We start from the raw sequence: 24,525 nt of genomic DNA on the forward strand, positions 1-24,525 counted from the left end.
TATAGATTTTTCTAAAACAGTATCAAAATAATTTTAATAATAAAAAATAAAATGTTCTTTTTTTTCTCTGTTCTAGATTTCTAAGAAATTTACTTCTCAATTCTTTTGTGATTTTTGGATAGCTAAATGCTTAGTAATATCTGCTAATATTAAATTGCTGAAGATAAAAAATCTCCTTTGCCCTTGTGGTTTCCATTAGAAATGTTTCTAATGAGGTCTAATTGCTGATTCTAAGCATGGTGTGTTTTTCTGGGTCTTATTATGCTCATCTCATCTCATCTCTTTTTTTTTTTTTTTTTAAAACTACTAATTCTGCAAGCAAGCATCTCTCTTTCTGTTTACCTGCTAAAAATAAGTGGGTATTATCTCAGAGATGGAATATTTAATATCCAGCAGATAGTAGGCATACCAAGACAGAGAACAAGTGAAACTTGTAAAAATAAAAAAATTAAATAAATTAAAAAAATCAATTTCTACAGTCCAGTCCACCAGCCTTGTCCCCCTGGTATCACATTAAAGAACTGATCTTGGGATTTTTGCATCACAGGCCTGGCCATTCAGTGACGAGACAAAGGACAGAAGTTTATATCGTACCCAACTATATCTTGTCTTTATTATTCTATGAAAATTTTACAAGACTTGCATGGACTTAGATACTTTCTAGTGGTTTCAAAGGAATTTTTGCAGTAGTTGATTTGAAATTGTTTTTTTCTTTTATTATACTTCATCATATTGGCATTTATTGTGCTATATTTCAAGTTATACTGTCATTAGTGTTATGCATTGCTATTTGTTACTGTTTCTGCAGGAATAAATATAGTTACTAGACCTTTTTATTTAAAAAAAAAGTAGAGATAATATCAGGAAGATTTTTGTGTAACTAGATATGTAATAAACTGAAGGAGAACAAAATAGAATTCTTCTTTTAACTCTGAATGATTTAACTTTGTCTTATCTAGATGAAGAAAAAGCAAAATTAGATCCATCTTACTATTTAAAAAATACAAATACAGAGACCCGAGAGACTTTACTGGAGCTTTATAAGGAATTCAAAGGTGATGATATTCTAGCAGCTACTATGAAGGCTCCTGAAAAGAAGAAAGTGGATAAACTGAATGCAGTAAGTTGACTTAATTTGTAGTTTGGCGCTGACTGACTTCTTCAGAAATGGTAATAGATGTTTTTCAGCTTAGAGGCCATATTGCAGTATAAACAGACACTACTCCTTCTGGTTTCTGTTACATGGAAATTTGTCATAGATGAGAATATAAGAATCATTGGGATTCCTTAGAAATACATTGTATGTGTCAGTGAGTTTCTCTTTGTTAAATCATTGTACATGACCAAACATTTTAGAAATGGAGCACAATAAGAAGGAAGAATCTTTATGATGTGGTTATGATGTATATGTTGGCAGAACCTTTTTTCCCAGGTTGTAATCTCTTGCTTTGAATTTGTGTTATTATTGCTTCCTGCAGTTATTGGCAGAGAGAACACACCTTAAGGGCTGTGCAAGTGAATCACTTCTGGTGTGGTCAAATATATAAATCATCCACAGCTGCTTCTCCATCTTTTTCCACTAGAATGCAGGATTTTTAGTGGAATATTTTAAAGGATGTTCTTCCAGGTGCATGTTACTGTGTGTTCGTGGCTGTCAAGAGAAACAATTCATCTGCATCTAGATTTCCTACATCAAAGGCTGTTTTTAATGGGCAAGACACAGTATTCTTCTTTCCTTTAATAATTCTGGGATGTTTGTGTCTTCATGCTTTGATTACACTTACACGAAAAAGAATAGCAATGCAGCATATGGCTTTTAATGAGGAGGCTTAGTGACAGATAAGGGAGTATATGTGACCATGGAGTAGGATCACATTTGCCCCTTTTTCAGGGCATCTTAGTGTTATAAGAAAACAAAAGATGTAGGGAGAAAAAAAGAGGTGAGAGACAACGATGAGCTCTACACATGTTGGAGAGTCAGATTGTCAGGTAATGATGTGGATGGGCATAATTATAAACTTGCATAGGATGCAGTGTAACCTTATTGACAAAGCATTGGCCTGACCTGTATTCTTTACTAATTCTTTATTAGATCTTTGTAATTTACTACAAAATCCATGTGTGACGTTCACATTTCCTTTCTGCAGGAGAATTACAAAGCTCAAAATAGACATTGGGAACCATGGGACAGTGCCTCTGCATGCAGAAGGGCTGTGTGTGGGAGGGGGGTGGGTGGTTTGCTTTCCTCCACCGTACCTCTGCGGTTCACTCGATTTTCCTTCCACTTACTCAGCAACGTTGGAGAATTTTACAGATGTCTTGCCAGCAGTACTCCTTTCATATCTCCACCTGTGGACATACAAATAAATTCTGATAATAGAATCTTTGCGTAATGATGTATTAAACTGTAGTGGAAGCAATAAGCCCCTTCAGCTCAGCACATGGGCAGCCTTAACTAGAGTTTCATCAGAGCAAATATTACGGGTAACAGATAGAGAGTTATCGCTGCATCATGCATTTGTTTGTTTCTATAGGAGCTAGAGCAGAAGTCTGCCTTCAGAAGGATGACATTTATGTGTTTCTAGTATATAGTATCTTTAGTAGATAAATTCTAAGATCTAATGTCTTTTTCTCCTGCTTTTTCCTCTGTGAACAGGCTCACTATTCCACTGGAGCAGTAAGTGCTTCCTTTACCTCCACTGCAATGGTGCCTGAAACTACCCACGAAGCAGGTACCAGAACTACCTAGCTACAAGTTGTTTATTTACTTTCCAGTTTTAAATGTGTTTCCTAGCACACATACATTTATGAGGACTGAAGGAATGCATTGATAATTGGTCAGTACTGATGCCACGGAAATGTGTTCCCTGAGTAGATATATCCTTACTTTCCAGTGAGCTCATTCTGAAAATAATGGAGCAATTATAAATTAGCTTTGTCTTTGAATGGCAGTTACTTATGTTGGACTGAAATGAACGAGGTATTTTCTATGCCTGGGGACCACAAAATGGGATATCCACTTATGTAAGTTAGGAATTAAGTATAATCTCTCCTCAAATAGCACACAAAATCTTTACCCCCTTCCTGGCCTAACCCAGTATTGGTTAGAATGACAGCAAATTTTGTGGTGATAACTTTTGATTGACGGCTATTCAAGGTTACACAAAAATGCACTTTAGTACAATAAAGTTTTTCTTTCATTCTCCAGCCTAAACACAAATGTATAGAATTTATTTAATTTGAATATTGATTACATAGCTGAGTGATTAGTATTCCCAGTTGAAAAGAAGGGTCTGGCTTTTGGCACTAAAATGTAGGAAGTATGTCATACACTTAGGCAAAGATTGAATACATTGCTAAAACTACTTTTACCAAGTTCAGTTCCTTTACTTAGTGGCTTACAGTGATTTGCAGGTGACTCTTTGAGTGTTGAAAATATCTGACTAACTGGACATTTTGACAAAATGGAAGTGGAAACATCCTAGATTAATCCTTTGGTTTGACTTTCCAGTAATGTTTCCAGTAACAGCTTCATTTGTTTTCAGAACTGGGTAGGTCCTCATATGTCAGCAATTTGTGGTTGACTGATGACTACCTGCTTGGCTTCCAACTTTGACAAGAAACAATTTGGTTTCAAAGTAACTTTCGTGATTGGTAGACATTACTTGAAAATTATAGTTTGTAATATTGAATGCTTCTGTGACTTAAAAATATAGATGATATTGTTGGCTCTCGAGGAGTTGGTGGTTTTCTATAATGGAAAGTGTTTTGCACAGAGATTAATATGAGGTTATCATAGATAAATTGCAGACTACAATCCCTGAAGACCTAGTACCCCAGGGGAAGAGGTCAGACAGTAGAATCTAGCAATTTGTTTTCTCATGATTTCTAAAGATCAGTGAGTAAGCTTCCAGAGAGCTAATTATTGTCTTTTGCTTTGATACAGCTGCCATTGAAGAAGATGTTGTAAGATACAAATACGTGAAGAAGAAGGGCTATGTGCGACTTCACACTAATAAAGGAGACTTAAACTTGGAGCTGCACTGTGATATGGTACTGTGTGCCCCATAAGATGAATGTCTCTAGATAATGAACAGAATGTGAGCTGGCAATGGAAATGTCCAAAGAAAGGAATAGTGTGTAGTTGTAATAGATATGGACAAATAACTAGCTTTCAGTTGTTTTGGTGTGTTTTCATACATACACAAAACTCCATTGTAAAATGTATATACATTATTTTATATATTATACTACTATATGTATAAATGTTCTCTGTAAGTAGTCCCATACATTTTAGTGGACTACTTACAACATGTCAAGGTACATGTTTAGAGCTTCAAAGGGTCAGGATTATAGTGACCCAAACAGTGACAAGGAAGGTAGATAGAAAAAAGAAGAGCACACAGAAGAGAGAATAACCCGAGGTTACACACCAGGTTACTGGCAGAACCAGGAAAAGAACCTCAGTGAAACTGAGAGCAGTCTGTCTGCCTGAGTACATGTAGTTAAGATCCCCAGAAATGGTTAGATTTACTTCTAAATCCTGAGCTTTACAGAACAAACCTAAATGAAAATCTTAGAATATGTTTTTTGCTTCCTGCTGTCTCAGTTTTGAAGGTCCCTGTTTTCAAACATCTTCCCTTTGCCATTAAGAGGTAAACATTCATTTAAAAAAAAATGGACTAGAGTTTTTTACAGTCAATACAGTCTGCTTCTCGTGGAAATCTGTGGCTCTTAAAATAATAAACATGGCAAAACTTATGATAGACGGATGAGTTGTGGCGACAGTGATGTCTCAGACGTCACTGCTTGCTAGTGTGCTTGCTTATTTATGTGTACAACCACATCTATAAAAGGAAAAGAAGTTTTCAATGTAAAAAGCCCAAACCTTCCTTTGTTTACTGAGATTTTCATCTCAGGGGATTATAGGCCTGAAAATAGATGGTTTAGGAAGTTGAAGGATGTGAATAGGAGTTTAAATGGTAAAACTTCTGCTTGTTGTGACTCTCACAGAATTTAAGGACAGTGGTGCTGGCTAGGAGCTGGGGTGCCTGGTGCGAAATCCAGAGATGCACTGGGAGAGTGCATTCTTTTTTGCCTGGGAGAAAGAAAAAGGACAAGCCTGCTAGCTTTCCCTTCTTTTCCTTGCTCTTGCGTGAGTAAGGAGCAGGATAATGTGTAAACATCTCAAGCTGATCTATGGAAACAGTATGAGAATCTCCACAGCAGCCTATCATGCTACTAATTCTGTAGGTCTCTGTCATCCCTACAGGTGTTTTCCATGCTCTTAAATAGTAACACTATGTAATAAGGCAAAAAGCAGAGGATGTTAGTACAGCAATATTTGGGGGAAGCAGCAGAATGAGCAGATTGCATTGAATCATTTGTTTTGCCATATGTTCTCAAACTGGCTCCTGGCTAATGCAGGCTGACAGCAGCTATTCTTATCAGCGTGGGTTTTTTGGCCACATGAGTGACCAGTGTCACTCAGTCCCAAGGACCCAGTCTCAATTGCCCATTATAAACTTCCTGTATGATATCCATTGTGTTTCCTTTTTTCCAAATGAATTCCTATTCATCTCCCTTTCACACACACTGCTTCCTCATATACACATTGGAAGTGTGCACTGTTTTACACAAACAGACATGCTTGAACATTGGCCTCTACCCATCTGTTTCTTTCATTTCTTTGTGTCGATTAAATCTGTGTGAATTAAGCAGACCTTTGGCACTGCAGAGGGGAAAAAGATATATATTTAGAATAAGTAGGAAAAACTTGCTGCTTTAAGGAGATTTTCACAACATCCACTTTAGGTCATCATCCTAGGTCTATTAAATCAGTTCTTCCGGGAGGCACTTGTTTTTCTCCCTTTACTATATAAGGAGTTTGTGCTTCTAACTTTGGTTTTCCTGAATCACACTGAGGTTAGGCACATAAGGTAGCTTAGTGCAGATAGTGCAGACATCTTACAAACATATACACAGGTCAGCTACAATGGATCTATTGAGATTGCAAAGACAGACATAGAAAATGGGGAAATGCCAAAATCAAACCTTTCTAAACACATCCAGTTCACTCTGCTTGTGAATATGCATGGTAATAGTCTTAATTAATCATATGCTGAGTTTTTTTATCAGCTCTCCTGGCTTATTCAGTGCGCAAGCTGAACCAGTTCTGGGAGCTATTTGGAACTATGTAGTGAAATGGTTTATATGCAGGATTTGGTTTTCCTGCAAAAGTGTAGAATGTGGGTAAGGTCCTTGAATGCAGTCAGGGGGAACTGCATTGTATCATAATGCTCGCCCAAATTAATGTTGCACAGGCTTTTTGGTGCCTGACTTTTCAGCCTTCATGATTTTTTAACATAGTCGGCATGGGTAGTACCCCAGCTTTTCAGAAAGAAGTGGAGAAAAAAATTTCAGCCCAGAGTACTGTATTGATACACACTGAGATCACCAGCAGATTTGGGACCCCTGGATTTGGCACGCAGAACTGTGCTACTTGACTGAGTGAGAGAGCCAATAACAGTATTAGGTTGTCATTGCTGTTTGAATTCAGACAAACTGTGTGTGATTTGGGGAATTCATACATCTATTCTCTCAAGCAGTACAACTGCAGGAGCAAGTATATGATTTATAAGCCATATTACAGTGGTGCTTAGCTTTGCTTTTTAAAGAGTGAACACTGCCTGCCTGGTTGTTGTCTTGACCTGACGACAGGCTCCTTTTTTTAATTGCTGACTGATATCCTGTGTTCTAGTTATTATGGAAGCCACCCTAGCAGTGGTTGTATTTGCACAGTACTGCAAATACATGATCGTGAAATGCTTTAGGAAGCTTGAGGATGAAGTTGCTATATAAATATCACAAATGAATACCTGTGTCTGGAGGTAGAACTTGCAAAATTCAAATTACATTTTAAAATAGTCTTACAGGTTAGATTTCAATATACACTTTGAGGTGAAGTCTTCTTGCTGAAATAGAGAACAGCAAGTGACATACTTGCTGTCTTAAAGTTTATGTCAACTGAGTCTTCGATTGTATTTTCATGCCTATGGGCTATATTTAAGCAAAATATTCTTGCAGTTGTGCTCTCAGCAGTCTGCACTGCTTCTGAAGTCTACCCAGTATCTCTTTGTCTTCAGTACGCTGCTTGGGTTCTTACTCTCTCTCCCTTCACAGCTGTTCTGTCTCCTGTTCTTTCTTTCCCCTATTTTCTGTGAGCTATCTGGCAGTATGAATTGTTTGGAGTTCAGTCCATATGTACACGTGGAAGCTTTTGTTTAAAAATAAATCTAGGGATCTTCATATACTTGTACTTTAAGGTGCCAATCAATAAGATTGATAGTGATGGGATTCGTCCTAGCACCAAAAACCTAATCAAGAAATGTTTTGTATTGATCCAAGGGAGGAAATCAGTGCTGCAGTGTGATTGAAGTCATCAGTTACTTTGTGACAGGATTTAGAAAGAGAGCATGAAATAGGGCTAGAATCCAGGTATTTTCTGTGTTTGAAATTACTTCTTCAGAGCATCAGAAAACTTCACTTAGGTTCCAGAAAGATGATCTGTGGTTTAAGTCATTGACCTGAGAAAAGGCAATAAAAAGGCTTTGGAAGATAAGCTGGATTTTTTTCCATCCTTTTGAATTTGTGCCTCAAATGAGCAAAGGTACACTACTGTTCTCTCTTTGCATTGTAGTGGTGTGCCTAGTACTCTTTGTTGCCATTTGTTTTTCTCTCAGTCTTCTTATTCAGATACAGTATGTTCCTCCTGATGGGGACTAATCTGATGGCCATTTGTTAGGGCCATTTTCCAGGAAGCCGAGTTCAGCTGGGCATAAGCAACATTTGTTGTATACACTAATTGGAAACAAATTTACAAAAATTGTACTTGCCAGAAGTAATTCTGGCAAGTACAGAAGATTTAACAGCATCCAACAAGTGTTATTCTTTCAGCTCTAGTCTTATGCATTGCCAGACAAATAAATGATGCAAGGCAATGAATGTTGCTGGATTTCTTGTATTTTATTTACTGTGATTTTTCTAGTCTCCTCAAGTCCTTTTAGCTGCTTTAATCAGGATGCTGCTGGGAACAAATGTCTATATCATCCATGTGTATTCTGCTGTATTAGTCACTATAGTGATGCAGTTATATCTTGTAGGTGGTGGAGCAGCCTCCTAAGGCAGGGTGGAGGCTTTACCCTGTGCAAAGTCAAATTGACTTGGATGAGGGAGTAGAAAAGTAGTGTGTTGTAATAGCTAGAGTGGAGAACTAGGAGCTAGTAAACCCTGAATTCTGTGCCTTTGCCACAGACTTGCTGCATGATGTGGCTATGTCATTTGGTTACGGATTTTAAATCAGTGGCATCCCATTTTTTATTTCACAATGAGCAATAAATATGGGCAGTAACATGTATCACAGATGCCTGATTGCTGGAGTGGAGCTGCACAAATAACCTGGGCTGCCTGTTGGAATCAGCAGCCCTGCATAAGAATAGACAGAGTAGCAGACTCCTAGTCTCTGTACCTGCCTTTGCCTCTAGGTTGCTTTGAGGCTTTCTTGTTCAGGGCTTGTACTTTTTTATTTTCCTTGCCATGGAAATATATATATGTAAAAAAATTTAACACTCCAGAAGACCCTGTCAAAATGATGAACAAGAGATTTTGTGTACTATCTCCCTTCTCTCTTTTTTGAGTTCTCCTCATACAAGTGGTCACTCTGGGATAATGATCTGGTGGTTAAACACAAGCCGATAGCAGTAATTGAATACTAATCCGTAACTGCCACAACAGTTTTTGTAAATTCGCCTGTCTCTCTCAGGCTTAATACTTTAAGGTTTAAGGGCAAGTTGGCATAACAAAGAAGAACACGAGATGGATTTCAAAGCTCCATCCAGCACTCCACAAATGCTTTTTGAGGTTTTAGGACCTGGCAAACTCTGCTTAATGATGATGTCTTGGCATAACTATCTGAAGAAGCCATTATTCTACAACCACTGATGTTTTAATCTTTTGAGGCCCTCTGACCTGTTAAATATGCCTGTGATCTATAAATGTGTAATCCAGCCCATGTTCTTTGAAATCATCTCTCCTTTTGTGTGAGGGACTGCTCTGAAGATCAGAAGCCTGTGAACTTATCCATTTCCAGTGGGAAACAAGCGAGTTGCTGAAAAAACCCTTTGACCTCCTGGCATGACGAGGTTCCCGTCTTCCCAAATATCTTATTTTCTTTCTGATTTAAACATCCATTCTACTCACTTTCTGTCAGCATCATCGTGGCACTGTCTGGCAAATAACTGGCTGATGTTTTACCAGTGTCTGTTCATTCAGTAGTATGTTTGTAGGGATGAAGTTCAGTGGTCTTGGCATGGTTGTAAATTACTTATTTCTTTTTTTTTTTCATCAGAATAGGTCATTGTAGGAAGAGCTGCAACTTCCAACTTTGAAAGTTCTTGTCAACAGAAACTAAAAACAAACAAAACTGTTCTTTTCCAGTAGGAGAACAGCTGGATAAAAATGTTTGTTAGAGAGGATGTTGTTATTTTTCCTCAAAGTGCTACAATGGCAGACAGTTCTATTGCTCTTCTGTGTGATTGTGAGTAGAATGGCTCTGCACAGCCATATTGATTAACAGGTTGCTTATAGGTTGTTCTTAAGTGACTAGAAGCTAATATTTTAAATATTTTTAACTTCGGGGGCATAACAGCCATGCTTGAGAAAGGAGAAACATTTTCATGTGAGATATTAGTAGGAAATGCCTTATCTGGATGCTGCTATCGTGCGCTTGTCCTCAGTGCTGTTTTGCAGCAGTGAAGAGGCAGTGAGAGTCCCTGATGTCCCTCCCTGCCCATGCCTGAATGGGACATTCAACATGGAGTTGAGGAAGGTGCTCAGCCACCTCCCTGTGAACCTGTCCCTGCACCATGGGGCTTGCTGCCCTTGGCTGTCTCTGCATAGTTTCCTGGCAGCCTTTGGCGTTGGGTAATCAGTGGGAAAGCATTTTGCACGTTTGGACCTTTCTACCTCCCCAGCCCCCCTGACAAGCTGTATGTGGGGAGGGAATCGATTGTTATTGGATTCTGTTGCTTGTTTTTTGACATTTGACGGTGCAGGCATCCCATACCAGCTGTGTCTGCCACTTAGTGATCCCGAACCCGAGGATGAGGTGGGCGGTTTGGAGTTACACAGCTGCTGCTCTTCATCTTTCTCTGACATGTTTCTTGTTTGTACCTTCGCTCCTCTGATGAGAGCAGGGTGACCTTGGGAGGCTGACAGCTACCAGAGCTTCACTGTCTAGTGTGGAAGTGGTTACAGGTTGCGTCTTCTGAAAAGGTGGAATTTATGTGCAGTCAGTTGCAGACTGACGAAATGCCAAGGAGCTGCCACGGAACCTGTGATACTCCCAAGTTTTACAGCTGCTGGAGGTTGCTCAAGCAATTAAAATTGCATCCTCGTTTAGACTTTACCTATCAGTGCTATGTCATGCTTGTCAGCCCCATCCTTATCAGCACCCAGCCCTGCATCGCACTGTCTGACAAGCTCTTCAACCATCATGTGACTGACAAATTTGAGCAGGGGGAGAGGATTGTTTTCTTTTCTACCACTGCAATAAATAAAAGTTAGAGGAAAAGTAATGACCGTGGCTAAGGATGATGACTGTGCCTCTGGAGAGCTAGTAGTTAACATTGACAAATCAGATGAGTGAATTAGATGCCTTGTTTAACTTGAGTTGTGCTCAGCTAAACAGATTGATTGTCCCTGTATTTGCAAAAAAGTGAAAAATAAAACTGGAGTATGTAATTTTTTTATTGGCATCTTGTCTAAGCTGAGCATCTTGCTCAGACTTTGAAAGTTCTCGGTAGCATCATTAATGTCAGTACTGTGGAAGAAATGCCTTTGAAAAATGAAATTTAGCTATCTGCTGGAATCTTTGCTAAATAGCTAATTAAATTATAGTGGGTTTCTGTGTAATGAGAATGCAATAATTCTGCTCTTTGTTCTAAGCAAACTTTGAGGCTTTGAGGTAGCAAAATAGGCAAATATTTGCTATCAAGTCAGCAATCTATTACCTGAGGCATAGTTTGCTTGTTCTGATTCTTTTTTAATATGAGTCTGGCCAATTGTTTTACCCCACAATGCCCTAATGCTTTCATCTCTCCCAGTGCTCTCTCACTGGAACTGTGCTCTTCTTATCATAGATCACAAATTGACCCAAACACATTTGCTCACTGTATGACCAGATTGAGAATGGTGTCCCTTATATGAACTGTGTCTTTTTTGAACTGAACCACCGTAGGCAGCTGTTGTTTGCCACCATAACCTGTCACCGGCTCAACCCCTCTCGCACGTAGGGGAACTGTTAGCAGGAAAGTGGAGCTGGCAGGGGGTGATGTTTAGGTCTATAGTAAATGTTCTCCTGCAGGAAATGTCATGGGCTTCCCGCACTGAAATTCTCCCCATGCTTTTGCAATGGGCTTTGTGGAGTTTGGGATTTTCTTGTCCCTCTTGCTCTGAAACAAATGGAGTGTACTCCTAGTCCATTGGTGCAAAGTAGGGTAGCTTAAATTGCCTTCCAGTACAGTATTATGCATTGAAATGCACTGACAACATTTGTATGTCTAGTTTGTTTCCATGATTTAGTGGGAGGAAACAGACACTTGCACCTGATAGATGGCAATTCCTGAAACTGCTCCATTACAGTTGCCTCTGACTAAGCCCTAAATAAAGCCAAGCTTTTATTAGGGCAGGTTCTTTCCTGTGGGATGGGTAGGCTGTGAGGATTGGAGATTGAAAGGGATAGGGAGAACTGAGTTTAAACCTTACCAAATCAGCTTTTTATGGGCTCACGCATTAAAAGAGTTGCTAGAATCAATAATTACAAGAGTGAAAATGCTCTATGTAAAAAAAAAAAAAAAGGTGTGTAAATGGACTAAAGCAAAACAAAATCCACCTTGCATTTTAAAGGAGATCTATGTTCAAAAAATTGCAGGCTGCTTTTGAAGCTTTAGAAATTTCCATCACTAGTTCATGCCTCTTAGTAGTGGGATTCTGGCATTTGTGTGATAAGATGAAGGCTGTAGAATGCAATTTTAATTTGTGAGGAATGAGCTTTTCATTATTTCAGATTATTTCTGCTTTGAAACATAGGGTTAATGAGCATATATCAAGGCTCTGTAGTTTAGTGAAAGTGCTACAGTTCATCCAATTTAGAGAGACAAAAAGAAATAAAAGGGAAGTGGAATTAGCACAAGGAAATTACACAGATGTGCGAATGACAGCTTCTGAATCCTTAGTGTGAAATTTCTCTTCAAGGTTCATGCAGATCCTCAAGGGATGAAGCATTTTGAAATTATTAGCTCTTCCCATAGTAAAGCCTTCTTCCTTGCAGTCATGGCAACGACTCAGAAGCTCTTCTCTTTCCCATCTCCTGTACCTTGGCAACAGGAGCGCTGCAGGTTTTGAATCTACTTCTGGTTGGCTCTTCAGCTGCCTAATACAAATTCTGAGTTAAGGTAAATTTTACAAATGTAATGACCCATTTTAAGTGATGAGAAAGGACAGCTGCAAACTGAGAAATCAGATTGTGACCTGGCTTGGTTAGTCTTACCCCTCAGGTCTCGGGGTGCAGCAAGAGAGATGAATTTTACCTGGATTGGAGCCACCCTTGCTGGCAAAAAGGAAACTAAAATTGGCTCGGTTAATACTTAAAAGTGGAACCAAATTAAATCTGCACTTCTCCTAGAACTTTACAGTCAGGGTTTTTTTCTGTTTTTCTTTGGGTTTCTAAATTGTATATTCTTTTCGTCAGTGTTTCCCCAGTATCCGTGATTTCACAATCAGTCTCTTGTCACTGTTGTGCTTGCATGGTCATTCTTAGTAGCAATCTGTCTTTAATTCTGAAGTTTGTCTGGGCCTAGTAACTGGTAGAGTGCTGGTATTTCCATGTAGAGTTACCTGCTAAGTGTGTTAGCTACATGGAGACTTAAACATAATTAGAAAACCATTGGGCTGTTGCCCCATTTAATATACATGTCTGTTAGCCAAGAAAAGCATTTGTGTCATCTTCTGGAATAAGTATTCTTCTGGATTTCTGTCTCAAACCGTTTATTAAAATTTTACCACTTGTCTTTGGTGTGAATTTTCAACAGTTGAAAGGCAGTTATCTGGCATCTACAAAATAAATAAGGAGCATAGTTAGAGCGGGAGACTAATTTTCGGTATTAATAAGGGGGTTTTTCTTACTGTCATTTGGAGAGAGAAGTGTCTTTAAGTTGATGGACATCATACAGAGACACTGCGTTCACTTACATGATCTCAGCTTGACTGAAGTAAGGGAGGATTTCTCAGGGCTGTCCTACTACACTTTTTGGAGAGAAAAGTCTTCCACAATTTTTAAATTTGACTTCTTAGGACTGTCACTGCATCCTTCTGAGAAGATACTGCAGCAGATTTAAAACATAACCTTTTTTCTGTCGGTGTCTTTCAGATCAACAGGTTAACAAATTAAGGTAGCATTTGTCCCTTGTCTTTCTTACATATAAGCCTAAGTCATAGTCAGCAGATTAAAATAATTTAAATCATTTCCTGCTTAATGTAAAAGGAATAAAGAGGGGAAAGTTAGCTGCTGCTGTTGAGGTCAATTTGGGACAAGAACAGCCAGAAGTAAAAGGAGAACCTGGAGCCCATTGTCAATAATGAGGCAACAAGAAACCAGCATTGCCCCTGCACTTCTGCATTTCCAGGTGCCTTGACCATCTCTTCCTCCTTCAGAAATGGTGTGAGGCAAGTGGTGTGGAGGAAGTTTCTGAAAAAGTAGATAGTTTTGCATTCCAAGACTGTGAGTCTGACATCTTCTACAAGATCTTACACTCAAATAACAATGTCAGGTTTGTTTATATATATTTCTCATCAGTCTTTGTAGTTGGAACAAAGACTTCAAAGTCTGGCCTTGTTTATATGGTCAGTGCAGAATGCAACTTCATTACTGACGATCTACACCTTCCCCATAAACCTCAAGCCTTCTCCTGCTTTGGACAGGACGCTGCTTAAAAAAGTGTCTGAAATGTGCTTGGCAGTGTGAGATTTGGCAAGAACATTAACTGCTTTGAATAAATCAGATAATCTGAGCCAGATATTGTAGACCAACTGAAACTGGGATTTATTACTGATTGAATGCAAACCTTTTTATTTGTGTCTACTAAAAAGCACCATAAAAGGTAATGGTAACGTTGCTAAGGAACAGTTTACCTGCCAAATGTATCTGTATGATGCATGAGGTGACCATGGGAACCAATTTGGTGGCAATTATTTAAAGAAAACCTTGCAGTGAAATGATTATTGCATGTATACTAAATATTTCTGCAGTTGCATTTGAAAAGCTTGTTTCTGGGAAAAGGTATATAACTAGAAATCCATTCAGAGAGAAGGGTCAGCATAGGTCCTGCATAAAAAAATACATTACTAGAGCCAGTTTTTCTGATGTATATTTTATAAATCATGTTTTGAAAATAAATAGGAAATCTGTATTTGGTTATCAACTTTGTGCAAATTTAAAACGGTTTGGTATGTATTCCTAGGGGACTCAGTCTTTTGCCTGATTTCATTTTTCTTAAAAAATTAATTACAGGTTGCTGTATTCCCCCCAGAGAACTTATTAACTATGTCTCTCCAAAGAGTGCTTGGTTCTCATGAGATAAAGTGCCTTAGGCTAAAAGCTGCTGATTCCATTTCTGATTCATAAAGAAATTTTTTAAACTTATTTTTATCCTTAGTGACATTTTTCATGAGTTATAACTAATAGCACTACATTAGGATCAAGGTTGGTATGATATTGTCTTATAAACGAAGCATAGACTGCACAAGTGATTCTTCAGGGGTTGAATTTTACTTGAAAGGTTATGTACAAAGATTATTTTCAAGCATATATGTCCAATTCAAAGAAAAAATTTCAAATGTGCTATAAACATTGAAACTGTAGGAAAAACTCCTATTGCTTGAAACAATTTTTATGGAATATGTTTACTTAGGAGTTGCCCTCTGGATGCTACTGAAATACATGTCCTAGTGGCATTCTACCATAAACCCATTATGGTACCATTATCATTTTAACCCAGTAATGAATTATATAGGAAATCTGAGATAATAGCTGATGTAAGATTGCATTAGAATTTGTTCATTTTTCCAGTTATGGCCAAGCTGACAACTGTCGTCTATATCTGTGTAGAGTAATTAAGAAGGAATCATTGTGAAGAATTTATAATGGCAGGTAGAGTTTGTTTGGATAATTAAGAGACAGTGTCAATAAAGAGGGGTGAGAGTGATTGTGTTTCAGATGAGAAAATACAGAAAATTGAAGTTCTGTATGGTTCCAGATGAATACCTTTATGGATCTGCTTTTAAAAAGATAGAGGTTATTTCATCCTTAAATGATTGTAATTGGGCTTGCCCTATTTTTTTGCTTTTAAGTCACTTCAGGTTGCGTGGTTCAGTCTCACCCTGTCTCTCTGCAGCTCTCAGGCCAAGAATGATGTAATACCAATGCCAAGTGAATCAGTGTCTTTCAGAAAGAGGCTTCAAGTCTTGTGTGTGTTCATTTACAGACATTGCAATTCATGCTGGGGCTTTACTTGCAAGCACATACAACAATAAGGATATTTTCAAGGCCTGTAACAACTGAAAATTATTTAGATGTATTCTTTTGTAAAACTGGAATATATTTATGCACATAATCCACAGTGGGGTCTGGAAAACATGTCCAAGTATAGAAAACAGGCTGTTTCTGTACTAGTATTTGTACATCTGAAAGTATTTTAGTATTGCAGAGGAAAGAATCCATACAATTACAGTGGAAGGATAATTAGGTAGACAGTAAAGGTTTTCAGAAGGTACTGTTTGTATGCCATGGCTCATAAATTCAAATAAATAGCTTTAATTTGCACTGTAAAAGCAAATGAGAAGTTGGCAATATATTTAGCATCTTTTTTTTTTTTAGATTTTTGAAAACAATTTGTCTGTTTTATTTTTCCTGTGGTCCAGTGAGTTGTGGGTTCAGTCCCATTTTTAGTTCCAAATGGTGAAGAGGACCAAATGCTTCTCTCCCAGTTAGCTTCAGTGTGCTCACTTTGAAACAGTGGAGCAGAAAAGTCAGATTCTTTCTTACTCTGGGAAATTAACTTTTTTCAGTGCTAGAAGTCCCCCTTTAGAACAGGAGTATGATACAGTGCTGGAACTAAGTTACTTGAAAGTCTCTGACATTACCTGCTTTCACCATTATTATGTCCACTGGGAGCTCATGTTACCTGAGCTAGTGTTCAACACTTCTTTGTGCTAATTGGAAGGTCTGGGTTTAATTTATTTAACACAGTATGTGTCTCTCCAGTATACTTTAAAAGAGCATATATTACTTTTTTTTTTCTGTAGACATAGACTTACTCCTCTTCAAGTCCTGCATGATTGTTTCTTTGTACGGCACGAATGAAAAGTGATTCTTGTAAACAATGTAATGACCAATTTCATTGTCTAAAGGTATTACTTAATTAAAACTTAAGTTTGTCTTTCAGACACCTCGAACATGTGAAAACTTTATCAAATTGTGCAAGAACAACTATTATGATGGAACAATCTTTCACAGATCAATTCGTAATTTTGTGGTAAGTATTGAACAAATCCTGTGTAATGCACAATATGTGATGTCCTCAAAATATTTATTTAGCTTAATTCAGTCTTAGTTTCTTCCATGCATGACAACTTGCAATAGATGTATATCAAATATACCATCAGAACTAGGATTGTCCTAACTTACTAAATTTGTACTTACTAGTCTTACTAACAACTGTCTCTGACTAATACTGTCACTTGGAGCATCACTGCAGTAGTAGTGCTTTTGCTGACATTCCAGACAAAGCCTTTGAGAGTCATTGCCTTGGCAAGGCTCTTGTTATCTTCCCCAAGCTGTGGGTGGGTGGTTAATGAACAGAAGGAGAGAGAGGGAAATGCTAATTTGGATAAGTAATACTGTGGCCTGTTGAAATCCCATTCAGATGAAACTTTAGAAAGCAGCTGAATTTCTGTTTCAGGTTGTGGTACTTGGATACTGTCAGATCATCCTTTCCTGAGTGTGCTCCAGGACTAGGTGCCCAGCCTTTCTTTGTGAAGGAGTTAGATCACCTGGTGAACCAGAAAGTTGACTTTGGTAGTCAAAGATCTTTATTTACATAGGTACAGTCTAGGCAGCTTAGGATATTGTAGCTGTCCTGTAACTTCCTTTCAGACAAATTAACAACCTGATCCTGAAGGCAGAGCACATCTTTTAGGGGACATCATTGAATGTCACATTGCATCCTGTCATCCTAAAAAAAGCTTTTTTTCTTTTGACAGCACTGTGTACCTCAGTTCATAGTTAAACTCACAATTAAAATTGTGCTTGTGTGCTATTACTGTGAAACTAGTCATGTCACACTCCCTCTACTGGCATTATAATACATAGAATATTATTTCTGTAGATCCTGCACGTATCTACAGTGATTAATTTTGTTGCTGAAAGATTGATTTCACATGAGGATTTTCCCTACTGCAGATAGTGAGCGGGATACTGGGAAATACAGGTTCAGATACAGAAAATATTCCATATTACCTCATTTCTTGCCTTCCCATCATGTAGAGGATTGGTAGCAAAATGCCTTTTCAGTTCCAAAAGCAATGCATCATCAGTTAAAAAGCAGGTTGTGACTCAGCACATAACAGAAAGGATGATCTGGTTAACCCATTTGAGACTGTTTATTTTCCCTATTTACCCACAAGAGACCTATTATTTTTATAAAACTGTCGTTCTGCTCTTGGATAAGTAATGTAGGAGATGACAGCCAGCTGATAAAAGAAGCTCCAAATAAGTAGTAATGGTTTCCTTGTTGCTAACTTGTCAACATGACATGATACAGAAGGAAGAAAATTGAGCAGAATTGTTTTTTATGGCTTGTATTTAATGTCTTTCACACAGATATATATGTAACCTATTGATTTAATTTTAATTCTGCAGATCCAAGGAGGTGATCCAACTGGAACAGGAACAGGTAAGGTTGAGTTTGAATCAAGTAAACTGTTTTCACTTCATGCACTGTTGTTACATTTATTTCCAGACACCTTGTAGATTAAAATTCTCTAAATGATGATATGTAGTACATTGTGAGTATTTCTACTTTAAAGCAGAGGTTTTATCGCTATATTTTATGACTATTTTAACTGTGCTCAAAATTTCATCCAATATATTCTCAGTCTAAAACTTGGGCACTCTTCCATGCAGAATTCTTGTTGGGTCTTTGCTTCCTTTTTCTTCCAGAAAATAAATAAATGAAAATTGTAATGATTTTACAGCTGGTCTTCCAGGGCAAAGAACAAAGGAAGAAACACATTCATGCAAAGTTGCTTTCAAATTCAGCATTAATGAAATACTTGAGACCTGCCTTGGAATTGGTGAATAGCCAGATACCATCTGTTCTCCCAGCTAGCTGCCTTGTAAAGCCCAAGCTGCTCTTTTTCTAACTTTTAGGGGTCACTGTTACTAAATTCTTCTGCCCATTCTTTCTCCCTTAGCTGGTTAGTTGGAGATCTGCATTAATGCTCATATCAGAAATGGTGAGGAGACATAGCAGCTGAAGGGTGCTCAGAGCATTGCCCACCACAGTAGATATGTCATGTGATATCTCTAGATACTGCTGTAAATTTGCTCATTTTCCACCTGCACCTTTTATCTACCCACTTGTAGATGTCACCAGCCTCCACAGCTCCTCACCTGGTCCTGTGGGGTTCTGTGCATTTTTATTCTAGTTCATACATGTGTCACTTGTATGTGCAAGCACTATAACCTTCTGTGTGTGCTCACAGGTCATCCAAAAAAGATGTCTTTGTAGTTGTTAAATACTTTAGCTCTATTGACTTTGTAAATGATGTTAGTGTGAGTTGTCCAACAGCTTTTCTTCTACTGCCTGCGATAATCAACAGTTGCATACTCTAAGATTTGAGACTAGTTAAAGGTTCTGTGTTTTGATGGCAAAAGCCCATTAACAAGATTTGTTGCCATATATGCTTGGACTGTCAAAAGAAATGTGAATTGATTTTGTTATAAGGAAAGTTTCAGTTCAAATCCCAAAAGACGTAATTAGGAACATCTTTTAAAATGAGAAATTAAAGAGGTGTCAGGAGACAGGAGAAATTTAATGGGTTGACTCAGACACCTTTCACCCTTGTAGGGTGGAGTTCAGATCCTGCAGTGGAATGAAAATTAACTTCCTGGTGTCATTCTTGTCTCTATTTGTGCAAATGGTAGAAGTATTGTAAGACAGCACAATTAATAGTTGGCAGAAGACTGGCAGTGCAGCTGCATTGAAGGTCAAGACTCAGCTCTACTGGCAAAGCAAGTAGGAAGTAAAATGCAAATAAGTCCGTAGGAGAAAAAAACTCCTATGTGTATTCTTTTATTTAAAAAAAGGAGTCTAATGACCTCTAGTCTTTTCCATGTTGTTTTCCTCCTTGTCATTCTTAATTAAATATGAATATATTGCAGGCGAGATGTCTTGCAAACATCTGTCAAGACTATTAAAGTTCTAATAAAAGGGACAGTGTACACTCAAATAGATATGAGTGTTGCAGATTTTGAGAGACTATTTGCAGTTATTGTAGAGTCCAAACGATACAACTATCTTCTTTGCAACGGAATGTTTTTTATTCTTGTGAAGACAGCTGCATTTTAGATATCCTTATTTAATCACTTATTGAATATGATAATGTCACCAGAAAATGTTGTAAATGGACAGCCTGGTGGGCTACCAGATTTCTCTTGAACTGTCATGTCTGTGTGTTTAATACTTACTTAAATGAAGCCGCTTAGACTGTTCACAGAGGGCAAGTAGTCAGGATTTGTTCCTGACTACCTGATAGATCCTGGGCACTTGAATGTGAGGCAGAAATTTCACTTGCGTATCTTGAGCTACATGCTGTAAGAAGATGGCCAGACCTAAGGTGTCTGCCTGGCTTTACGTTCTCTCCACAGCAGCGTGGCCAGAGGAAGGTGCAGCTTGATAGCAGTGTAAGAACATGGCAAATGTAGTGATGCTCTCCTAGGCTCCTGTGGTGTAAAAATTTTGGTCCATTGGTTCGCACCTTATTAATGTGATCACAAGCATTCGTGTTAGGAAAGCTTTGGAGTAAAGCACTGAGATTCAGTACTTTGTACCTTTTTCACCTTGGTTTTGTATGTTATTTGCAGTATAAATTCCCCTTTTTATTTCTTCTGCCAGCTGGAATGAATTTCAACATTTCTTTGACTCACTGCTTCTTAGAAAAAAAAGAAGAATATGCATCTTTGAAAGCTAAAAAGTCTGTAAGATTTAATGGTCTTTAGAGGTTTACTGGGGGTATAAATAACTTGGCTTCTGTAATATCAGAGAAGCATATGAGAGTAGAACAGGGCTTTCTTCCCAGATATTCCAACTGGCAATAGGGAAGACTATTTGGAGGCTACCTTTTAAACGTCAATATTTTAAACTGCCACAATTGTTTCTGTTAGAGCCTTTTGTAGGAAGACTTCAGAAAAAAAGAACATCCTTTGTTTCCTCTTCCAAATAGAACCTTCTGCTTTAACTGAAATTTTCTGGCTAAGAGGTTTGGGATAGTTTTTTGCTTGCTTTTTTGTTTGTTTAAAAAAAGAAACCACCACCTTTTCCAAACTGATACATGGAAGGTGCATTAAGCCTGTATATATTTTTGTTTTGTTATATTTATTTAATTATTCCTGTTGATCAGCTCAGGAACTAGAACAGACTTGTTCAAAAATCTTCCCACCATGTGGTTTCTGTCATCTGACATTCATCCTATGTTCAGCAACAGGTGTCAGGTTTATGGTTGCATCATCCAAATGCTTCGATGATCACCCACTCCATTGCTAACTAAGCCCAGGACTGTTTGGCTTCTGGGTGTATTTGGGCACATTCAGTACAACATGACGTAAGGTTACATGTCATACGTACATAGACTGCAACTGTGCTCTTGGCTCACCTAGATAAATGTGCTTGTGTTTTGGAAACATTTCACAGATGTAAAATGCCAATCTGGTTGTCACTGGCTGTCCACTTCCATGGCCACTCTGGCTGAACAGTTCTATCCGTAAGCAGCACTGATCCTTATTTCTTTTTCATTTGTTAGCACCCCAGTGTGTCCTTTTTGAGTCTCTTGTTAGCCTGTCATAAAAGTAACCGTGACCCAGCAGACACATGAAGGACAGCTGATTCCTGGTACTCCGCAGTTAACCTTGAGATGGAGGAGGGTGGAAATTAGCATTATGGCATCTAGAAGTTGAGATACCACACTGGGAAAAGAGTGGGGAATAGAGTTTTACCTTAGCTTAGCTGGCAGACTTGCATTGCCAAAGCAGTTAGATATAGTCCTGTAAGGTTGACACTGATTTAGAGGACCAAACTAATTTTCTACAGCCTTCAACTTAACATTTCATAAGACTACTGGGAGAAATTTTGTTGTGCTGCAGCAGCTTATTTTTTTTCTAACAAAATAACCACCCATAGAGGCAGTATTCAGAGTAATAAGCCGAGTCATGGTCATTCGTTGTAATGATTAATTATTTGAATATGAATTTTAGATTTGTAATGTATCTTTTCCTGCTGTTCGTAACAACTAAGTGGTTGAACATTGTGAGTAATTCTGTCTAACTTATGCTAGTGCAAGTGGAGCAGCTGCTCTGTATTTTCAGTGTTCCAAATAATAGAAGAAAATTTGCATGTAGGAAAAACAGGTTTAATATCCTAAACCCTTTGTATGAAAAAGGGAAAACTATACGCAAAGCATTAAATTTTCAAAGTGGCACAGGCATTTTTCAGCTACTCTTACTTGCAACCTGTTGGAAGGTCTCGTGAATCGACTTGTGTGTGCCTCTATCCATTTATGAATGTAGGAGGGCACAAAGGTGGCATATAATAGCTGTAAAAAGTCCAAGGTAAAATACCGCTGGTAGATGGGAATTACATTTTGGATGGCAACAAGCAGAGCAAAGCACTTTTTTTTCCCTTCCTCTGAACTGGCAGTAGGAAAGGGACTGTGGACAAACTTGGTCAGTTCTGCAATGTGATTTCCTAACAAGGCAAGTTCCTAAAATGTAACCAGTTTTAGAGCCCCTTTTCTTGCATGATTCAAGCTCAGCAAAAGGACAAGAGTAAGTCCTTTTTATCTAGCAATATACTCCTTTTAGATTGCAGCTTCTCTGAAAATCTAACCCTTGGTATGTAGGGTTAAAAGTACTGTGTCCTCTTATCTGAAGGGAGAGAAGCACTTACTGGCTGAGCTAAGACTTTCATATTTGCAAAATGATTTCAAGAATCTCACTTGGAAAGCTCTATAGAAGTGTCAGATGTTATTATGTACCTCGTTGTTCCAAATGACAAGAAGAAAATTACTGAAAGTAAGCCATCATTTTTGTGAATCAGAGCCCTCCCACTTCCTTACCACTGCTTAGCAATTTTTACGCCAGAAAAAGGAAGGATTTCTTTAAAATCACAACTGTCATGAATGATGATTCCCAGCCCACACCTGGCTTTTGGAATGCTACATTTCTGAAGCTTTAGGTGCATCTTTCAGCTCTTTGCAAGAAGGTTGTACAACTTCTGTAATCTTACCCAAAAAATTACTTTCTGAAAAAAATGCCTTTAGAAGGAACAAAGACTACCAAAGAGTAACCTGTTTAAGTTCAAAAGACAATCTGAAAATGTGGCTTTTTTCTGTGTAGTTGCTAATGTGTCATTGCTTCAGGTGTCAGTTTAGCTCTATTCACCTTTTCACTATCAGCACAAGATGCAGATATGAGACTGAATAACTAACTGTGCTTCAGTTACAAGCTAAATATATCTTGCCACTCTGGATAGCCATGGAAATGATGAATACGCTCTAATTTTTTCTATGAGCTGTGAGGTCTGTTTGGTTTCATCTCTGTGTGAGAATTGGGTAAACACCTCTTTAATTTAAGAGAATTTTTCTCTTTTATTAAAAATGTGGGGAAGTGGCTCCCAGCTGCCTTCAGCTTTGAATCTTGGGTGTCTGGGTAGGCATGTGATTTTTATTTTACAGAATTGTGCAAAAACTGTTTCTGGCTCCTGGAGGCTTTGATGTTGTACAGGTTAAATGCTGTTAGAAGACCAGTGTATTTCCGTGGCCAATCCCAAGTACATTTCCAGCTTTGTGGAAACAGGAGACCCCCATATGCAGGTTTATAAATACTGCTCCCTTTTGCACTCCCAGCACCAATCCAGGCAGTGGCAGCACCCGCATGGGGCCATGTCTGCTGCCATGCGAACCCCTCTGATTTTTAGCACAGGATTTTTTTCCAGCACTTTTTCTAATAGGATCTCAGAAGCATTTGCAAGTCCAGTGGGCACACAGCTCCACTGTGACAGAAGATAATCTTATCAGGGAGTAAGCTGAGAGGAAGGTGAAGTGACAGGCAGTGCTGCCCGCTGTGAATCTAACACCCAGAGTCAATTCTTGTTTTCCATGGGCTTTGCTTGTAGGCTGGTACATCAGCTTCAGGGTGAGGTTTTTGCATCATCCTGACTCCATATATAGTCAGCGGTGATTTGTGTGCTCTCAGAGGACAATTCGTGGAATATAAGGAGGAGCCTTCTCTCTTTATGGCATATATGGGGAGTGTAACGAGAGAGGGCTAGAGCTAGACAGTGCAACAGTCCCACCTTCTCTGTCTGTCTGCATCCATTCTGCTTTTAGAAAATGAGAAAGATGGCACAGCCACACCTCCCAACTGTGTTGAGAATAAACACAGTAATATCTGCTAGGTACTTCCAAATGCCTCCTAATTATTAGCAGTAGGTTTGGAGCCTGTGAGTTATTTTTCCAAGTTTACAATGAGCTCTACCATAGAGAGCAAAATGTAGGGATCTAAAATCCCTGTTCCAGACCCCCCCGGCTGAGCATTGTGCTGTCATGGCAGTAGACTAACAAGGGATCTGTACTTAATCTTCAGAGAGAAGGCGATTGTGGTTTTCAGTAATTAAAAAAATGTATACATTTAACTCGCCATCTTCTGGCTTGCTCTGTCTGGTCCTGCTTCAAGCAGCTACTTGAAGCCTGGAACGATTCCAGGGGTTAGCAGGAATTTGACAAACAGCACATTCAGGCTATTTTTAATTTAAGGAGAATACATTTGGGTTTTTCTTTTTTTTTTTTTTTTTTTTTCTTTTTTTCTAAAAGTATTCTTAAATTAAAAATCGGGGGTTTTTTTCTTTAAAAAAAACAACAAAACCCCCCAAATTGTTCTTGTACTGCTGTCTTGGTGCCTTTGCAGTGTCTCCACCACCCCTTGCCAGTCCGTGCTGCCAGGCCTCCGCAGACACTTCAGCTATGTCCTTTATAGGACGTCTGGCCTTTCAGGCGAATGTTGCACAGGCCATTCTCTGTTCTTGCTGCAGCTCCCGGGCAGACAGAATTAGCCTTGGAAACAGCTGTATGGCAGAC

At 38.5% G+C, this 24,525-nt stretch overlaps 1 protein-coding gene across 5 annotated transcripts in view; it reads left to right on the plus strand.

The window, feature by feature from the left end:
* PPIL2 (peptidylprolyl isomerase like 2) overlaps positions 1 to 24,525 on the plus strand; it is a 74,336-nt gene that overhangs the window by 30,192 nt on the left and 19,619 nt on the right. For 3 of the 5 annotated variants that reach the window (XM_052797868.1, XM_052797870.1, XM_052797871.1), the window contains 5 exons: positions 960 to 1,120; positions 2,657 to 2,732; positions 3,947 to 4,053; positions 16,548 to 16,649; positions 18,035 to 18,068. In XM_052797868.1, coding sequence (XP_052653828.1) covers positions 960 to 1,120; positions 2,657 to 2,732; positions 3,947 to 4,053; positions 16,548 to 16,649; positions 18,035 to 18,068 — 480 coding nt within the window. The remainder of the gene's footprint in view (positions 1 to 959; positions 1,121 to 2,656; positions 2,733 to 3,946; positions 4,054 to 16,547; positions 16,650 to 18,034; positions 18,069 to 24,525) is intronic. The other 2 variants (XM_052797869.1, XM_052797872.1) reach the window with 2 other exon arrangements.

The sequence above is a fragment of the Harpia harpyja genome, chromosome 9 (assembly GCF_026419915.1).
Source record: "Harpia harpyja isolate bHarHar1 chromosome 9, bHarHar1 primary haplotype, whole genome shotgun sequence".
In the NCBI taxonomy this organism is placed as follows: Eukaryota; Metazoa; Chordata; class Aves; order Accipitriformes; family Accipitridae; genus Harpia; species Harpia harpyja.